General features: G+C 37.5%; 1 protein-coding gene across 5 annotated transcripts; it reads left to right on the top strand.

Annotated features, from left to right (window-relative positions):
* Positions 1-3,624: 3,624 nt before the first annotated feature.
* LOC142549580 (uncharacterized) lies at positions 3,625-17,155 on the top strand. Of its 5 annotated transcripts, none has more exons than XM_075658596.1 (15): positions 3,625-3,908; positions 4,374-4,524; positions 5,159-5,256; positions 6,240-6,301; positions 6,387-6,478; positions 6,558-6,681; positions 7,278-7,364; positions 14,184-14,262; positions 14,550-14,657; positions 15,455-15,555; positions 15,746-15,811; positions 15,902-15,989; positions 16,105-16,165; positions 16,480-16,543; positions 16,874-17,155. In XM_075658596.1, the coding sequence occupies exons 1-15, from the start codon at positions 3,848-3,850 to the stop codon at positions 17,006-17,008; spliced, it is 1,377 nt and encodes a 458-aa protein (XP_075514711.1). In that variant the 5' UTR covers positions 3,625-3,847; the 3' UTR covers positions 17,009-17,155. The 5 variants fall into 5 exon arrangements, with proteins under 5 accessions (XP_075514711.1, XP_075514712.1, XP_075514713.1 ...); XM_075658594.1 differs by having other exon boundaries at positions 3,626-3,908; positions 14,184-14,265; XM_075658595.1 differs by having other exon boundaries at positions 3,626-3,908; positions 14,184-14,265; positions 15,902-15,993; positions 16,109-16,165.
* The last annotated feature ends 321 nt before the right edge of the window (positions 17,156-17,476 follow it).

The following is a 17,476-nucleotide window of genomic DNA, read 5'->3' as shown; positions in this document are numbered from 1 at the left end:
CATGTGGTACACGTGGACTTTCCGATTTTCAGGACATTACAGTACCTAACATCGGTAACCTTCGCCAGGAACTGATGACCGAAGCACACAAATCAAAATTCTCGATTCACCCTGACAGTACAAAAATGTGCAGACCTCAAGAAATTTTTTTGATGGAACAAAATGAAGAGAGATGTACCAGAATTCGTGTGTAGTTGCAAAGTCTGTCAGGAGGTCAAAGTAGAACATCAAGAGGATTATTGCAACCATTAGAAATCTCGTAATGAAAATGGGAGCATATATTTCCATGGACTTTGTGATAAGATTACCAAAGTCAAGACATAGTCACGATGGAATATGAATAATCTTAGATTTACAAAATCTACGCACTTTATGCTCGTCCACGTTAACTATAACTTGGAAAAGTTGGTTATCCTGTACATGAACAATATCGGATGATTACACGGAGTTCAAGCCAGCATCTTGTCAGAAAAAGATCTGAGATTTGTCACACATTTTTGGAAGAGCTTTCAAGAAGACATGAGAATGAAAGTTACTTTTAGTACGAATCATCACCCTCAAACTGATGGTTAAACAAAGAGAAATGCTGAGAGTATGTACCCTATACTTCTGTAGTAATTAGAGTGATTATCTACCCTTGATAGAGTTTTCTTACAATAACAGTTATCTCATCAACATTGGAATGACTCTATACGAAGTTTTGTACATACGAAAGTGTCGATCACCACTATATTAGGATGAAGTAGGGGAGAAAGTCATAACTAGATCAGAACTTATCCGAGCAACAATGGACAAAGCGACCATCATCAAAGACAGACTTAAGGCTACACAAGACTGACGAAAAAGTTGGGCCGATCTTAACAGGAGACAAGTGAAATTCACAGTTGGTGAAAAACCTATATAAGGGTCTTACCGATGAAATGAGTCGTTTGATTCAGTAAAACTGTAAAATTGAATTCTCGATATGTAGGACCATTCGAAATTCTAGAGAGAGTGCGCACATAGGCTTACAGATTAGCATTGCCACCAGATATGTCAAGGATTCACAATGTCTTCCACGTGTCCCATTTAAGAAAATACATCCTGACGCAAGCTATGTTTTGGAAATTGAATCGCTCATGATCGAAGGTAATCCATGAGAAGAGCTGAAATATGAAAATGTCTTTGTTAGGATTGTGGACACCAAAGACAAAATGTTGAGACGATGTATCATTCCCTACGTCAAGGTGCAATGATCCAACCACACAAAATAGAAGTTACTGAATAGAAAATGCGCAAGCAATATCTCTATCTTTTTGAAGATTAAGCTAACTCGAGTTTCGAAAACGAAACTTCCTAAAGAGGGAGTGATGTGAGAATCACGATTTTTGGTATTTAATTATTTATTTAATTATAGACATGTATATGATTGTCTTTCTAAATTTTAATACTATCGGAAGTAATAATAAATTTGAAAATATTCAATAAAACATGATATATAGAATTTTCAAGCCAATAAATATATTAAATTTGAAAATCTAGTACAATATTTTCAAGGATTCGAAATTTAAGACCGGAGTATCAATCAAATTTGGAAGAAAATAATAGATGCAAAGTAACTTTTCCCAACAAGGAGGGTAATAAATTCAATAAAGTCTAGATACATCATGAACCTGTACAAGAAAGCCGTTTACATTCAATCACGCAGTCCAATATAAATTTCAAAAATTATATAAACTTGACGTCCGAGTTTTCAAAATTTTCAAGATAATATTTTTAAAATTCTCTCCCTAAGTGCTATCAAATTTCTGAGTTAAAGTTCTACCCGATATCAAAGTATTGCCGAGACGCTGTCCGAATACCTGCAATGGCTCTTCAAGGATTTCGAACCAAGCCATCCATTTACATTTTTTTATCAAGTTTAATGTAAGTGAGCCAATGTTTTAAAATAATTTGTATATGAATTGTTTCAGTTCATTTGTGAAACTTTTCGAAAATTATTCTTTTTCTTCCTCTTCTTTTGATACGATACCAAATGTCTTGGTGATGTGATGATTCAACTGGATATGAGTATGAGTCCCAGCATACAAAAGTTTATGGCCCTTATACGGTGAGATTGTAACCGTTATATGGTCTCGCTGCCTTAAAAAAGTAAAGATTAAGGACTTATATCAGTAAACTATGGAAAGTATATGAATATCAGAGTTTATGCCAATGTTATGCTAATGATATATGTTATACGAAATATGTTTTGCATGATATGCTGCTTTTCGAAGATCGTCTGTATTTGTTATATATAGGCTCGAACGACCTCAACTGAGTGACGCCAATATCACTCACCCCTTACTGTTTATATATGTGCTCAAACATTCCATACTCTCTTCCTGACGACCATATCATGTATTATTTGTATTAAGCATATTTATTGTTTGTAGTTTGGTTGCGCACAAATTGCATTCCCTATCCCGGAAAGTCACTCTTGTAAAATCAATAATTTTTTAAAAAAATCTTGTGCTTTTAAAACACAAATACAATATTTCCGAGAGTGAAATATGAATGGAATACATGTGTGTGTGATTTGTAAACATTTAGGATTTTAGAAGACAACTGATTTTTAATTTGTGATTATAATATAGATGTTTAAACGAACCTAACAGAGACATATATCACCAAAATTTTAAGACTTGAATTTGATCTCAAATAAATGTGTTCAAGCCCGAGTTTTTCGAAGATTGGAATTTAATTTTTTTATTCGAGAAAATTTTAAGTTTTTTGTTTTTTTTAGTTCTAATCAATGCTAGAGATCGGCTTGAAATATTCAAACATGTTTGTGAGTTATTCGAAAATAAAATGATGAAAAATATTTACTTAATATATAATTATATTATTTTAATAAAATATTAAATCTCGTAAGCGGCACGTGAACTAATGCTCAAAATAATTTGAGCTCGACTTTGGCTCAAAAAAATTTCTAACATATTTGAGTTCTTTTGAATTCGATTATTTCAAAAATGAATCAAATAATCTTCTAATCGATCTGAAAAAACTAACAAACCGTTTCTATTCATTTATAATCATACTATATGCTACGATTTCTCCATCATTGTTATGAATGCAATTAATATCATGCTAGACACGAACAGTCATTATTTTGGAATATAAAAATTAGACTACAATAGTATTTATCCATAATTTATTTGTGTTAAAATGAGATAGGTCTGTCGGGTTGATCTGTCTCGCATTATAAAATAGATGTGTTGGATTGATAATTTCACAATCCACCAAATGACAAGCCACGCCGCCTCGCCTAATGGTAGGTTGTTGTGGGTTGCGAATATGCCCGTCCTAGCCAGTCAAATCACATACAAGCTGATCGGATTAATCCGCGATGTTTTCCCAACCCACCTAAAAGACGGGTCGTGCCGACGAGTCAAGAAATTATCAACTCAACTCAACTCAACTCAGCTCAACTCAACTCAACTCGTATATTTGGTAGGACAAAGAAGATCTTTGATCGTTCTTCGTAAAACTATATACAGATTATGTAAATGTAATTGATTCTTTATAATTTTGAAAAAAAAAATACTAACTCTATTAATAAAGTATTTAATGCATTATAGATTTTTTATGGGATAATTGGTCCAATTAGCCCATACTAAAAACCACCACTGCGAGTGCAACGGCTTTTTTGAAACGAAACGGTGTTGGTTTTAAATCCTTCCGAGACAAGTTATTGTTATTATTATTAATTTAAATTTCTGTAACCTTCATCCTGTTCCTCTACGTAAGCTCTCCGTGTAATAATTAATAAACCAGTTATTAGGCCTTTCAATAATAATACAAGTGGACGCCGTTTGCAGAATCGAGAATGGAAAGGGGAGAAAACTCTGGGGCCGCTTCTTCCGGTGAAGATATTTGGGCTAAACTGGGTAAGTAGGGAAAGAATAGAATCATGACATGTTTTTTTTTATGTTTTTTAAGTATAAAAGAAAAGATTAAGCATGTTGTTTCGTTTTTCTCTTTTTGATCGTGGGTTTAAATCTTTATTCGATTGAGTCAACTCTGCGATGCGTAGAGTTTCCAGGTCTCTGGAAATTTGATGAACAACGTGCGTTCAAATTGTAGTGTGTGATATGTAGTGTAAGATTGATCAGATACTGTTATGTGACCTTTGCTTGGCATGACGAAAGGTGTGTAATGTAATATTCCTTGGTTTTTTGTTTTTGGTTGATTTTTTTTTTCTTTTTTCAATTCAAATGACTGCCTGTTTTTGGGAACGAGAGCAAGTTGGAATCTTTTTGTGTCCCTTGTACAATTTTGGATTTTTTATGGTGACTTAGATACATTGTTTCTTTAACTTGGACTTCATAAACCTTTGCTCCCTCTTTCTGCAGTGCCATTGGACTCACGATATCCAGATGTAGAGTTGAGATCAAATAATGTCACTGTCTTATCGGAGATCAAGAGTTCTTCAAGTGAAAAGCAAGAGTGGTGCAGGATAGAGAGGAACAAGGATCAAGTTTCTGCCTTGATGAAGAATATGTGGTTTGTGATTTTTTTCCTACTTTATTTTGTGTTTGCTGAATTTTTCTCTGCTTTTGTGTTAGTTTTGGGAAGAAGTTTTTGTTGTGATAGAATTGCATCTGCTCAAAATTTAAAGTCAATGTCTTTCTGGAAGTTTGTTAGAATGATCTTGAAATCCTCTATTTAATTGCTGAATAAAGTTTTTACCTATAACAATTGAAGTTGGCTGTAAAAAATGCGCTTGTTGGTTTTGAGAATGAACTCCCTTTTTGAAATGAACATGATGTTGGGAAGATGAATCGACTTCAACCAAAAAGTTGATGTCATGGATTCTTGGTTCAAATTTAATTTATTTACCAATGGGGAATATTTGTTTTAGTTTTGATGGTTTTAATAATTTGATTCTCTAGCAAAGAATAAGTGCTATTAAAAGTTTAGCGACAAGAACTGTTCCTTTGAAAAGTATCTATGTGCTAGGCATTAAATTTGGTCGATAACACTATCATTTGCTTGACATTTGATACTGATTGAGATATTTAGAGAAAGCCAGTTGCATGTTTGATTCATTTTGAGGTGCACTATATTCTTTTGTAAAATAAGATGCTTACATTTAAAAATCCCCAAGCACTTGACAGTTACGTTTTTTGCTATCTAGTTCTCATTCGATATTTGTTGATGACACGGCTATTCAAGATGATGATACAACTACCATCAGTTGTGGCAGCGAAATAATCCTGGGTCCTGAGGCTCAAGGTAAGAGTTAATTTTGGTCATTTCCATTTTTAGTTGGTTATGCATTTGACTCTGTATCTATGTCATATTATGGAACTATTAGTTAGTGGTAAATGTCTAACCACCTCTGTATGTGTCCTAGCTGATCCTCTACAATAGCAACTAGTGTTCATGCGTACTTGTTCTTACAAGAAAAGCTGCAGGGAATAATTAATTATTATGAAACAGAAGCTGAGTTGGTACAAAACAGGTAGAAAATCTGCAGAAAAAACATGTATTAGAATGAAGGAATGTGTGTATAATCCATACACTTCGAAGTCTCTTGTCTGAACCTGTCCTTCTCCTTCTTTTCTCCCACCATCTGTGTAACACTAGCTTTCAGCTTTGTTTAGTTCAGACGTGATACATTGCCAATGAGAGTTGAAGGAACTTTACCACTAAGTTGCTGTGAATGCTTGAGAAGTTTTTATGGAATCTAATGTTCAAGGAGAATCACAGTCTATATACATTTCTCTCTATCTTGGTGTCCAAGCATCTGAAGCACTTTCCAGGACGGCATATGGTCGAGGCTCTGCTTTTTAAGTTTCCAACATAGTTCATATTTATTTATTTTTCGAACACTAATGATGTTGGCTTCACACATGTCTATCATCACTATACACTATGGAATTGAAATGCATCAGGTATTCGATGGCTTAAAAGATTGCTTGAAAATGTCGTGAGATTGAGGTGCAATAGTATTTGGGTATAATAGCAACTAGTGCATACATGGACTTTGAGATTTCTTATCAGCCAGTCGACAAAGCTTTCTGAAATGTTTTTTAACAAAATTTATGCTGATGGTTGTAATCCTTCGCCCAAGACCATTCATCTGTTAAAATTCAATACATCTCCAGCTTTTTAAGAAGTTTGTTTCATCACAAACGATTGATGGTTAAATAATCATGTTTTATAAATTTCTTAGAAATGGGGGACTTAAGTTACCCATCTTTTAATGCTATCAGGGTTTATGAGGTACAGATTCAAAGTAATGCCTGCTGAGAAAATTTGCCAGAAACAGCTGCAGGTGACGGAATCCAGTCTCAAGCATAATCTTTGCTCTCTTAATTTTGTTGACACAGTTGACATTGATTTCAATTTGTCTGTGCCAGATAGTTCTTGATAGTGAACACACAAAATGTTCTATTTGTTTAAGTGTTTGGCATGACGTAGTAACTGTAGCTCCTTGCCTTCACAATTTCTGGTATATCTGCCAACCTCTAATTCCTACTGATTTCCATCTCATATTTTTTTTATCATTTACCTCTTCCTGTCTCATCCAGCAATGGGTGCTTCTCGGAGTGGTTGAAAAGGTGTCAAGAGAAACATTCTAGTATTTTATGTCCACAGTGTAGAGCAGTTGTGCAATTTGTTGGAAGGAACCATTTTTTGCATAATATTGAAGAGGTATGGGATTTTCTGCTGCCAGTATTGTGTATAGCTGTTTACTTGTTATTAGCACACAAATTCAATCAAAGAATGTTTTCTCTATCTTGTACGACTTTCTTAAATCCTTTACATGTTTTAATAGTCAAATTGACTATTTCCATCTGTGTTGTATTTTTTGTTCTTCATTTATAATGGGAGCAAACTAGAACATTTTGTCAAGCATTTTCCTATTCGCTTTCTTGTCGAATTTCATGTGGACAACACTTTTTTCTCTTCCCTTTAATCTTTATCATGCACATATGTAGGTGAATTATTACACGTTAATCATAAGCGGATAGATACTGGTGGGTTCTGTTTCTATCCAATTCTTCAGTAAAAATTTGGAAGTTAGTTAAATTTGATAAAATATTAATTTTTGTATTTGAACTTAATTTCTATTGAGAAAAGCTTCGAAAAAATATTCATGATGTTAAGTTCCATAAAAATTGAAGTCCAATCAAGCAGAATGCATTCTTGCATCAGTTATTTGCTGTTTTCAAGAACAAGGTGTGAATTGCTTGGAAAGGCATGGGTTACAGTTCTTTATGTCTTAAATTCATATTTTGTCTGCACAGGATATATTGCGAGCTGATTCGACTCTAAGGCGTTCAAGTGAAGACATTGCACTTTTAGATTCATATACATCAATTAAATCACCCCTTGTAAGTGGTATATTTGCCCTGAGGGCCTGATCAGAAAATAAGTCAAACTTCAGCTGCAATTGTGGATGAATTTTTAGCACGCTGAACTTGAGAATTCTTCATATCTTTTTTTTCCTGTTGTGTCACTGAGGTTATATTATCAAGTTATATGCTCAACTATAAACCTGCTGTCATGCTAGATTTTTGCTCTGTGATTCATATATATGCATTTATAAAATCAATGATAAAGTATTTGACGTATTGTTTCTACTCTCCTCTGAAGAAACACCATAATTTATTGAAGGATTATTTTGTACCAGCGCTTCTTTCCCGTTTCCCTCTATGCTTCTCGGTTGCTGAGAAAACGCGTCGCTGCCTTCTACAGTCACCGGCGCCGGCCTTCATCGCCGGCGGCGAAATCGGGTTTCACTTTCTTTTGATTTCTTCTTCCGTTCTTCTATCCCTTTTCTTTCGGTTCTCTTCGAAATAATCTCTCATGCGGGAATCTTTCTCTTTCGAAGGATTTCTGTGCTTCCAGTATTCAGTTTCCTTCTTACACAAAAAACGGGTGGTTATTTTCACTTTCCAGTAGGCACCTTTGGTTTTCGTCGGCAAAAATATGAACAACAGGTTAAACGCAAGATCGCCAGCTGTTTTAAGGAAAAACACAACGGACGGAGTCTTCATTGAACATAAGATTTTCAACCTGAGATCGGGTAATGGGGGCTTGTCTATTTGGTGGTCTGAAAAAACGAGGAACGCAACATATTTTCTGGATTTGGACCGAGAAGCAGCTAGCTGGCTATGTCTAAGGTTCAAGGATTTCATCTTTAATCCTGTCTCGGGCAAGGATTTCCATCGGTTTAGGGGCAGGAATGCGGTGTTTACTATTCAAAGATTTTCAAACAAGCGTGGCAGATTCTTAGAGATTACTAAGTTCAGTTTCAGAGGTCGAAAACAGATCACGATCGTTCCTAGCGGCTATAAAGCAGGGGGCTGGAATAAAATCCTGAATACACTGATAAGGTTGCTATCGGGGTTGTCTGACAGGAATGTGCTTCAACCTACCTTAAGATACGGTCCAGCTAACACAAGATGGAATACAGCAATCCCAGTTAACGGTAAAAAAGTGGAGGAGGGTAACCGAGGACTGCTGAAAGTGAAGGAAGACAATGACAGGCCGTTGATGGTTAGGAAGTGGAATGAAGCACTAATTGTTACTATGGGAAGAGCGAACAGCTCGTGGGATCAGATAAAAAATGGACTAGCCAAATACACAAACAAAGTGGTTGAACTATTTCCATTCCAAGCTAACAAAGCGGTTTGGTGGCCCTCCGACCATTGCGAGTATGCATATTATCTTAAGCTGAAGAAAGGATTCTTTGACAATGGGGTGTCTTTGAACTTCGAGGCTTGGAAACCGGATATCAATACCGCGGATACGGTGGAAAAATGTTGCAACAGTTGGGTTAGGATCTTTGGACTACCGTGGAATCTATGGTTGAAAGAAACCTTCAAAACAATAGGGGATCAATGTGGGGGGTTGATCGACATACATGCGGACACACTACTACTCTCAGACTTAGGGACAACAAAGATTAAGGTGAAAGGCACGGAAGGAGGGTTTGTTTGCAATAAGATGAAAATTCAGCTGGAAGGGCAGGCCCTTGACATTCGGATTCAGGTAGATACCTTTGATCTAACAGCCTACGAGAAGTACGGTAGGCAAACATACGCTCAGGTGATGATTTATGGTAAAAGGACCATGACGGGGTGGGGTACTCAAATTTGACCCGAAAACAATTCGAAAATGAAGATCAAGGCAGCGCCCATAACGATGGGATGAATCATTCAGTGGTTAAGTTGCAGCCAGCTACAACCACAAATGAAGGGAGGTCAAGAGGTGGGTCTGGCAATAAAGGGTTAAGGTTGGAAGTTGGGCAGGGGAGTTGTCAGTTCGATACAAATCAGAAAGGGCCAGCTGATAAGAGTGCGTCGTCAACACCTCTTCCGGGGGATAAGGCAATCAAAATTCTGAAGAAGATCAGCCCAAAGGAACTCTCGAGTTTTAGCAGCTCACCGGTCCAATCCATGAATAATGAAGGAGCCGAGGAGCAAATTAGGAGGGCCAATACCGTGAGTGTCAACGTACAGATGCCTTCATATGGGAAAGTTTACACTCGAAGATTGAATGAAGGCACTTCGGCAGTTAAGCATGCCATTGTCAAATGCGCACAGACAAGTTCAGATTTTTTGAAGCTTGAGGAAAATAGCATGCTGCGAGAGTTTGATATGGGAGACGAAGAAGATTGCTTGTTCAACGATTCACAAGATAGATGACTTGTTCGAGGAAGAGTCCGAATTAGAAGACACGGACAGCTTTGTTTCTGAGAAATCTAATGCATCGGTTAAAACAGTAGGAGTGCTGGGGGATATCCACGAGCTATTTTCATCAGAATATGAGCCGCCTCCAATCCCCGACCCACTTCCACAGGAAGATGCGACACCTTCAGCGGGACAAGTATTTTCCGGATTCCAATCTTCGTTTCTTAACCATTCCTTCAAACTTCACGCCTTTTTTCCATCTTCTTTTTCTGTCCTCGGGTTGTCTAGTGGTTATTTAGGTGGTGGGGGTCTGAGGGTAGATGAAAAGTCGAGTACCGAGGACGATGTTCTTACAGGGGCCGCTAAGGCCGACAGAATGGATACTACATTCGAGGTTCAAGGAGGGCATCCAGAATCTAAGTGTTGGGGAGGATTTAAGAAATCTACCGGTCTTTTGAATAGAGAATTGCAAAGATTGAATTTTGGGGTTAATTACGAGAGAGGTTCGACGGCAAAGGGTTCTTCAAAGTTAATATGAAGATTTGCTCTTGGAACATTAGGGGAGGGAAGCAGCACAGAAGAGAGAATTGATTCGAAAAGTCATTCGGAAGGAAAAACCAGATATCGTTGTAATTCTAGAAACAAAGCAACAACTGATAGATAGAAGATTTGTGGCAAGCATGTGGAAATCTAGATTCGTGGATTGGGTCTGTTTACCGTCAAATGGGAGATCTGGAGGTATTTTGCTGTTGTGGGATCCTAGAGTAGTGAGGGTCAACGACAATTTGATAGAGGAGTTCTCGGTGTCAATTGAGATAGAGGGGAGTGATTAGATAAGATGGTGGTTCTCAGCCATTTATGGACTGGTTCATTCAAGACAGAGAGAATTATTTTGGGATGAGATAGCGGGGTTGCATTCTATTTGCGGAGATAAGTGGTGTTTGGGAGGTGATTTCAACGTCGTAAGGAACACGGGAGAAAAGCTGAACAGTCTTTCAAATACTACGAGTATGTCCTGTTTTGATAAGCTGATAGGGGAATTGCGTTTACACGATCCACCTTTGCTGAACGCGAGGTTCACATGGTCGAATTTCAGGGCTCAACCTATATGCTGCCGACTTGATAGATATCTACTTTCGAGGGGTTGGATGGAGATTTTTCCAAACTACAGACAAACAGTCTTACCAAGAATCACTTCGGACCACTGCCCCATCGTGCTTGATACAGTGAAATTAAGGTGGGGTCCTGCTCCATTCAGATTTGAAAACACTTGGCTGTCCCATCATAAGCTCAAAGAATTGGTCAGGTCTTGTTGGAATACTGGGGTTTCACGGGGTTGGGAAGGATATAAGTTCATGTCGAAACTCAAGGGGTTGAAGGCCGAGGTTTCTAAATGGAATAAGGAGGTCTTCGGAGATGTGGGAGTTAGATACACGGAGGTGGTTAATCGAATTTATCAGTTGGATGGTTTGGAGGCCGAGGGGTCGTGGTCAGAAAGTCTTCACGAGGAAAGAAATGAAATGAGGATGGAACTTGAATTGTTGTCGTTTAGAAAATTTCAAATGGATAGTCAAAAAGCAAAAGTGAAATGGCTAAGGGAAGGTGACCAAAATTCAAGATTCTTCCATGCTCTACTCAACAATCGTAGAAACAGATCAATAATAGAAAAGGTGGAGTTGGAAGATGGGTCTGTGATTACGGATGAGAAACAGATCGAGGAAAACATTGTTAGCTTTGTCAAAAATCTATACCGGGAATCTGACAGGGGTGTTGGGGGTTTCGATGGATCGGAATGGTGTCCTTTAGACGCGAATGAAGCAGAGGAGTTGGAGATTGCTTTTTCTGAAAATGAGATTAAGAGGGCTCTTTTTGATTGTGATGGGAACAAAGCACCAGGGCCGGATGGTTTTACAATGGCCTTCTTTCAGATGAATTGGGATACGGTAAAGGCAGATTTAGTTAAGGTGTTTGCTGAATTTTTTAATGGTGGCATTGTTAATGCCATTACTAATGAAACCTATATCTGCCTTATCCCAAAGAAACAAGATGCAACCAAAATTAAAGATTTTCGCCCTATCAGCCTGACAACGAGTCTTTATAAGATTTTGGCATAGGTTTTAGCAAACAGATTGAAGAATGTTTTGGGAAAGACTATTTCAGAGAGTCAATGCGCTTTTATTGAGGGAAGACAAATTTTGGATTGTTGTTTGATAGCGAATGAGATGGTTGAGGAACATCGCAGGAAAAAAAAGAAGGGTTGGGTTTTTAAAGTCGATTTGGAAAAAGCCTACGACAACGTAGATTGGAGATTTCTTGATTATGTGATGCAAATGAAAGGCTTTGGGACAAGATGAAGGTCGTGGATTAAAGGTTGTGTCTCGAATGTTTCTTTTTCGATTTTCATCAACGGTAGACCGCGGGGAAAATTCCAGGGGAAGAGAGGCATTCGACAAGGGGATCCGCCATCCCCTTTTCTCTTTAACCTTGTGATTGATTGTTTGGGTCGGTTGGTTGATAAGGCAAAAACAGTGAACGAGGTCAGAGGATGGGTGGTGGGGAAGGAAAAAATCGAAATATCTCATATACAATTCGCAGACGATACGTTGTTTTTTGTCCAGTCGGATAGACATCTTATGGCACTATTGGAGATTCTTAACAACTTTTCTCTTAAATCAGGACTGAAAATCAATTTGGAAAAAAATGTTGTCTTGGGATTAAATGTTTTGGAAGGGGAAATCGTTGATATGGCTCGAATAATTGGGTGCAAAAGAGATGATTGGCCGATCAAGTACCTTGGAGCACCTTTGGGAGGTGACCCCAAGTCTGCTGAATTTTGGGAGCCTGTATTATCGAAAATGGCTAAGAAACTAGCAAGTTGGAAGAAGTCCTTTCTTTCGAGAGGTGGTCGTCTCACTTTGATTAAGGCAGTCTTAGGCGCGATGTCAACTTACTATATGTCACTTTTCAAAGTGCCAAGTGGGGTGGCCAAAAAGATGGAAAAATTTATGTGGGACTTCCTTTGGGACGGAGCGGATGGGGAGACACATTGCCATGTAGTTGGGTGGAAACAAGTTTGTAAGCCAAAGAACAGGGGAGGACTGGGGTTGGGGAATATATGCTTGACGAACAAAGCACTTCTCGGAAAGTGGTGGTGGAGATGTTCGGTGGAAAAAGATTCTTTGTGGAAGAGAGTTATCAGGAGTATCTATGGTCTACATGATAACGGTTGGGATGTAGGTTTGGCGAGGAACTCGACCTTCAAAAGCCCCTGGAAGTTTATCTCTCGATCGTACTCGGCTTTTCAGTTTTTGATTAGGGCGGTTTTAAAGGGGGGGAACTTGATACGCTTCTGGGAAGATATCTGGTGGGGAGGTGTTTTGTCTTTCAAATATCGTTTTCCATCTCTGTTTCGAATCTCTTCAACCGTTAACAAACCAATCACTAGCTTTTTAGAGGTAAATGATATGGGAGTTAACAATAATATTTTTCAGTGGGATGTGCGTCTCAGGAGAGCCTTAAATGAGGTAGAAGTAGAGGAACTAGGGGACCTTCTAGGGTTTTTAGACACGGTTAGGTTGGAGAGGGGTACGACTGATTTTAGAGTGTGGTTGGGGGATCCTTCGGGGTTTTTTTCTGTTCGGTCTTTCTATGCATCTTTTTTTCCGGTTACAGCTGTCCCTTCGTTCCGATACCACGATACTATCTGGAAAATACGGATCCCTTACAAGGTCCAAGTCTTCTCGTGGATAGTGGCGTTGGGAAAACTACCAACTAGCGACATTTTGCAGAAAAGGTGGCCCAATTGCGCTTTGAGACCACAATGGTGTAACCTATGCCGGAGTAATGAAGAAAACCAAGACCATCTTCTATTGCACTGTTCTTTTTCACGAGCTATTTGGACAAGAGTTTTGCAAGAGCTTCGGTTCGATTGGGCTTTTCCAAGAAAGGCTCGGGAGTTATTCATCATGGACACGACTATGGCAGACGGCAGAAGGAATAACACATTCTGGGTCTTGACGGTGCACTGCATTTTTTGGTCTCTGTGGTTGGAAAGAAATGGTAGATTGTTTCAGGATTCGGCAGAGTCTCTGGACGAAGTATGGGCAAAGATCAGATCAGGGTCGCGACATGAACAACGATGTTACCGGAATTTAAGCATTTAATTATTGCGGATGTGACTAGGGATTGGAATTATGTTTGTTGTTGACTTAAGATCTCTATTTTTATTTCTTTTTTTGTACTCGAGTTCTTAGGATTACTATCCTTTGTAATCCACTATATTATTCTAATGTAAAGTAGTTTCGTATCAAAAAAAAAAAGATATTAAGTATTTCCTAAAATTCTGATTGAGTTGAACATGGATGACTATACAAAGCTCATGAGCCATGTCTAGATGCCTTTTATATGGGTTCTGTGTAATTTTTAAATCCTACACGTCGGTATAGGTTCATTAAGCTGTCAGAATTTGGTACATACGTTTAGAGTGACTTGCTGAATGCCAATGTGTTGTTCTAGGTAATCAGCAGCGGAAGGAAATTTAGCAGGAAGAGAGCACGTGCTTCACCAGATGAGGAGAATGCACCATGCCCTCAATGTGGTGATCATAAACATTTTATGACTTGACGCTTGAGTGTCAAAACTCTGGCTAATGTTTTAGAGGAGGCAGATATAAACCACTCTATTTTCATTGCAAACCCATTAGCTACTTATGACTCAAAACTTCTGCATTCTTATTCATTTATGGTGATAGAGTTTTTAGTGTCATTGCTGATTTTATCTGGAGTTTTAAATTTTTTATCAGTTATTTGGTATATTTCTCACTAGCTTACTCAAATTTTAGATGTTTCTTTCATTTGTGAAATTTTCATGCATGTATCTCAGGCAATGAGTATGCTGGTTTCCAATGCAACCAAAACACAATTCATCTTCAATGTCAAACATGTGGTGGGATGATGCCTTCCAGATCAGATGCCAGTGTACCACAACACTGTAATGGCTTGTTGATTCTCATTTTCTGTCAATTTGTCTGCAGATTTGGGTTTATTTATTTGAACAAATGCAACTGTTTCCTTTTCTTTGGGGTGGGGGTTGGGCGGTGGGCTGCTCTGCAACTGTTGTTAGAACCAGAGCACTTGCAAAATTTTGATGTATTCTGATTGTAAATTCTGAATGGTTTTGTTTCTTTTTCCCCCCATATCATATATATGCTTTAAGTTATTAGGTTGAATAAACTTGAAACTTTCAACAAAAGCCTCCACGTGAATCCCAACCACTAATAACCAAGACACAAGTAAAAGAACGAAAGAGGAGGGAGGAAAAGGAAATTGGTTATGGATAATCTAAATTATTTTCAAAACATAATGAAAAAGGTTATTTCCTGTATTTTCATTTATGAAAATATATTCTTAGGACTAAGCCTAAGCAGTGAAGTGACAGTTTCTAACACATAGTTGAGGTATTGTTTCGTTGCTATGGTTTGTGCCTTTGCACATAAATACCTGCCATTCAAGTGGTATGTTACCTTGAGGATGGTTAGGTCGTGATTTACTTTGTAAATGATCATACATGTCACTAGCATCTATATTCTACTAGAAGAAGGAAGGAAACATCTAACTCGGAACTATCATAATTGGTTTGAATGTGAAAACTGCTAGCATTGGTAGGAAAACCATTTGTTCTTATATTTAAGTTGTGGTGCACTGGTTCAGCGTTTAACTGTATTTTCATCGTATACCATGAGTTGCAACAAATCTGTACGAACTTGAGAATATTCCTTTCTTTTGAAGGTTTAGGATGTGATCGTGCATTTTGTGGTGCCTATTGGCATTCCCTTGGGGTTACAGGAAGTGATATCCATCCTGTCTGCAGTCTTGAAATTTTGAAACCCGTAAGCACATGTTTTTCTCCTGATGCTGATTAATCGTTAGCTCAGTGCTTTTGGATTTTTGTCTCTGACTTGGTCGGAGAATTGCGCCGTATGTAGAATTTTCCGTATCTTTCATGGTGAATTGCCTTTGTTGTTGAAAATACCATTTTCTATGTTTTTTGTTTTTTCCTTGATGAATATTATCCTGCAGATTGCAGAGCGCTCTGTCTCTAGGATACCCTTTTTGGTGCACGAAAAGAATAGACATGAACAAGACGTGTGGAAATCTTTATACTTCTCTTTCTTCTCTTTGTTCTTTTCTTTCTTTTTTGTTTGTTATCTTCATATGTTCTCTTTCTCTTTGCAGATAACTGAAAAATGCATAAGCCAGATGGGAAGATCATTGCACGATGTCATCTCAGAATGGGTCATGAAAATGAATAACCGAGAAATAGGCAAGTCCTTTTTCATCACTTTTGTTTATTAACACAAACATTGTGACTACTGTCTTATGTCACTTGACACAACTCTCATAAAGTTTTACGGGAATGGTTTTCACCTTCTTTTTAGATAGGACAAGGCTACCGTTGAATCATTCTGAGATGATCAATCCAGAGACATACATCTGCAAGTAAGTTATTCTGTACATCACTATGTTATTATATATGTCTGCTTATATGCAAATCAAATCGATTTCATTATTATGTAAACCTGAAAAACTCAACAAGCTACTGAATTGGGATTTACTGTTGATTGAATATAATTAGACATCGTAAAGTTGGTTAAAGATGACGGCTGCCATCGTGCTATGTTCTTTGTCTTTCATTAAATCCAATTAGCACGTGTGAGGACTAAATTGTTTATAACTCATTCTTGTCATACCTCCATTTTTTCTTGAATCCGAGCACAAATTAAATTGTTATTTTTGTTCGTCTTTAATTGCAGCGAGTGCTACGACAAATTAGTCTCGTTTCTCTTATACTGGTTCCGAGTCACATTACCAAAACATGTAAGCTTTCCTTGAGCAATTTTTCAATTTCAGTGGCTCATTTCATAGTTTTATGCACTGTCGAGTTGGAAGTTTAGTTTATTAACTGTACTAGTTAGGAATCAGGTAGAATATTACAGGCAAATATTCTGACAACTTTCTTTCTGATTGTAGTTTCGCAATTTTGGGACAACTTTCTTTGTGATTAGATTAACTCCTAGAATAATTTAAAATTCTAACCTTTCACCCATCAACATGCATGAACTAATCCCAAGTTCTTTTCCACGTGAAAGTAACTATCATTTCTTGATGGCAATTTCTGATGATTAAATTATTTGTATATTTTTGTAGTATCTACCTCCAGAGGCACAACAGAGGGAAGACTGTTGGTACGGATCAGCATGTCGAACACAGCACCACAACGAAGAACATGCTCGCAAGAGGAACCATGTCTGTCGTCCGACAAGGGGTACCCATATGTCGTAATATTTTCACTGTTTTTGTCCCAAGTAGTGAAATATTTTATGCAGAATTTGGCAAAACTTTACCAGTTGATGGTGATTGTATCCTTTTCTTTTACTGTAATAGCCATCAGAATTTCATAATTGTTATTATTGTCCCTTTGGGGTTTTACTAGGGTGTAAATAAACCTAATCAAGTGGAATACCAAGAAAATCTAAGGTTCAAATTCGACCTCGAGCTCGATAAGCTTGAGAATAATCAAATATTTTTAGCAGAAATTTGGCTTCAATTAGAGTTTGAGATCAAGCTCGGCTCGAAATATTCATTGATTTTTGCGAGTTATTCAAAATATTTCTTGAAAATTTGCTCAAATTGCTTGAAATACATTTATTTAATATATCATTATATTATTATGTTTATAAAATATCAAATTTTGTCAACTACCGTATATAAAATAATTTGGGTTTAACAAAAGGATCTAACATGCTCACC

Source organism: Primulina tabacum, chromosome 6, assembly GCF_025594145.1.
Source record: "Primulina tabacum isolate GXHZ01 chromosome 6, ASM2559414v2, whole genome shotgun sequence".
NCBI classification, from domain to species: domain Eukaryota; kingdom Viridiplantae; phylum Streptophyta; class Magnoliopsida; order Lamiales; family Gesneriaceae; genus Primulina; species Primulina tabacum.
The sequence above is the reverse complement of the archived record's forward strand: the minus strand, read 5'-3'. Positions and strand labels throughout refer to the sequence as shown.

Excerpts from the sequence above, each read along its gene's own strand:
- LOC142549580 (XM_075658594.1), top strand. The coding sequence starts at position 3,848 with ATGGAAAGGGGAGAAAACTCTGGGGCCGCTTCTTCCGGTGAAGATATT. Across the intron at positions 3,909-4,373 it reads AGATATTTGGGCTAAACTGG|TGCCATTGGACTCACGATAT; the intron begins GTAAGTAGGGAA and ends CTCTTTCTGCAG. Across the intron at positions 16,166-16,479 it reads CCAGAGACATACATCTGCAA|CGAGTGCTACGACAAATTAG; the intron begins GTAAGTTATTCT and ends CTTTAATTGCAG.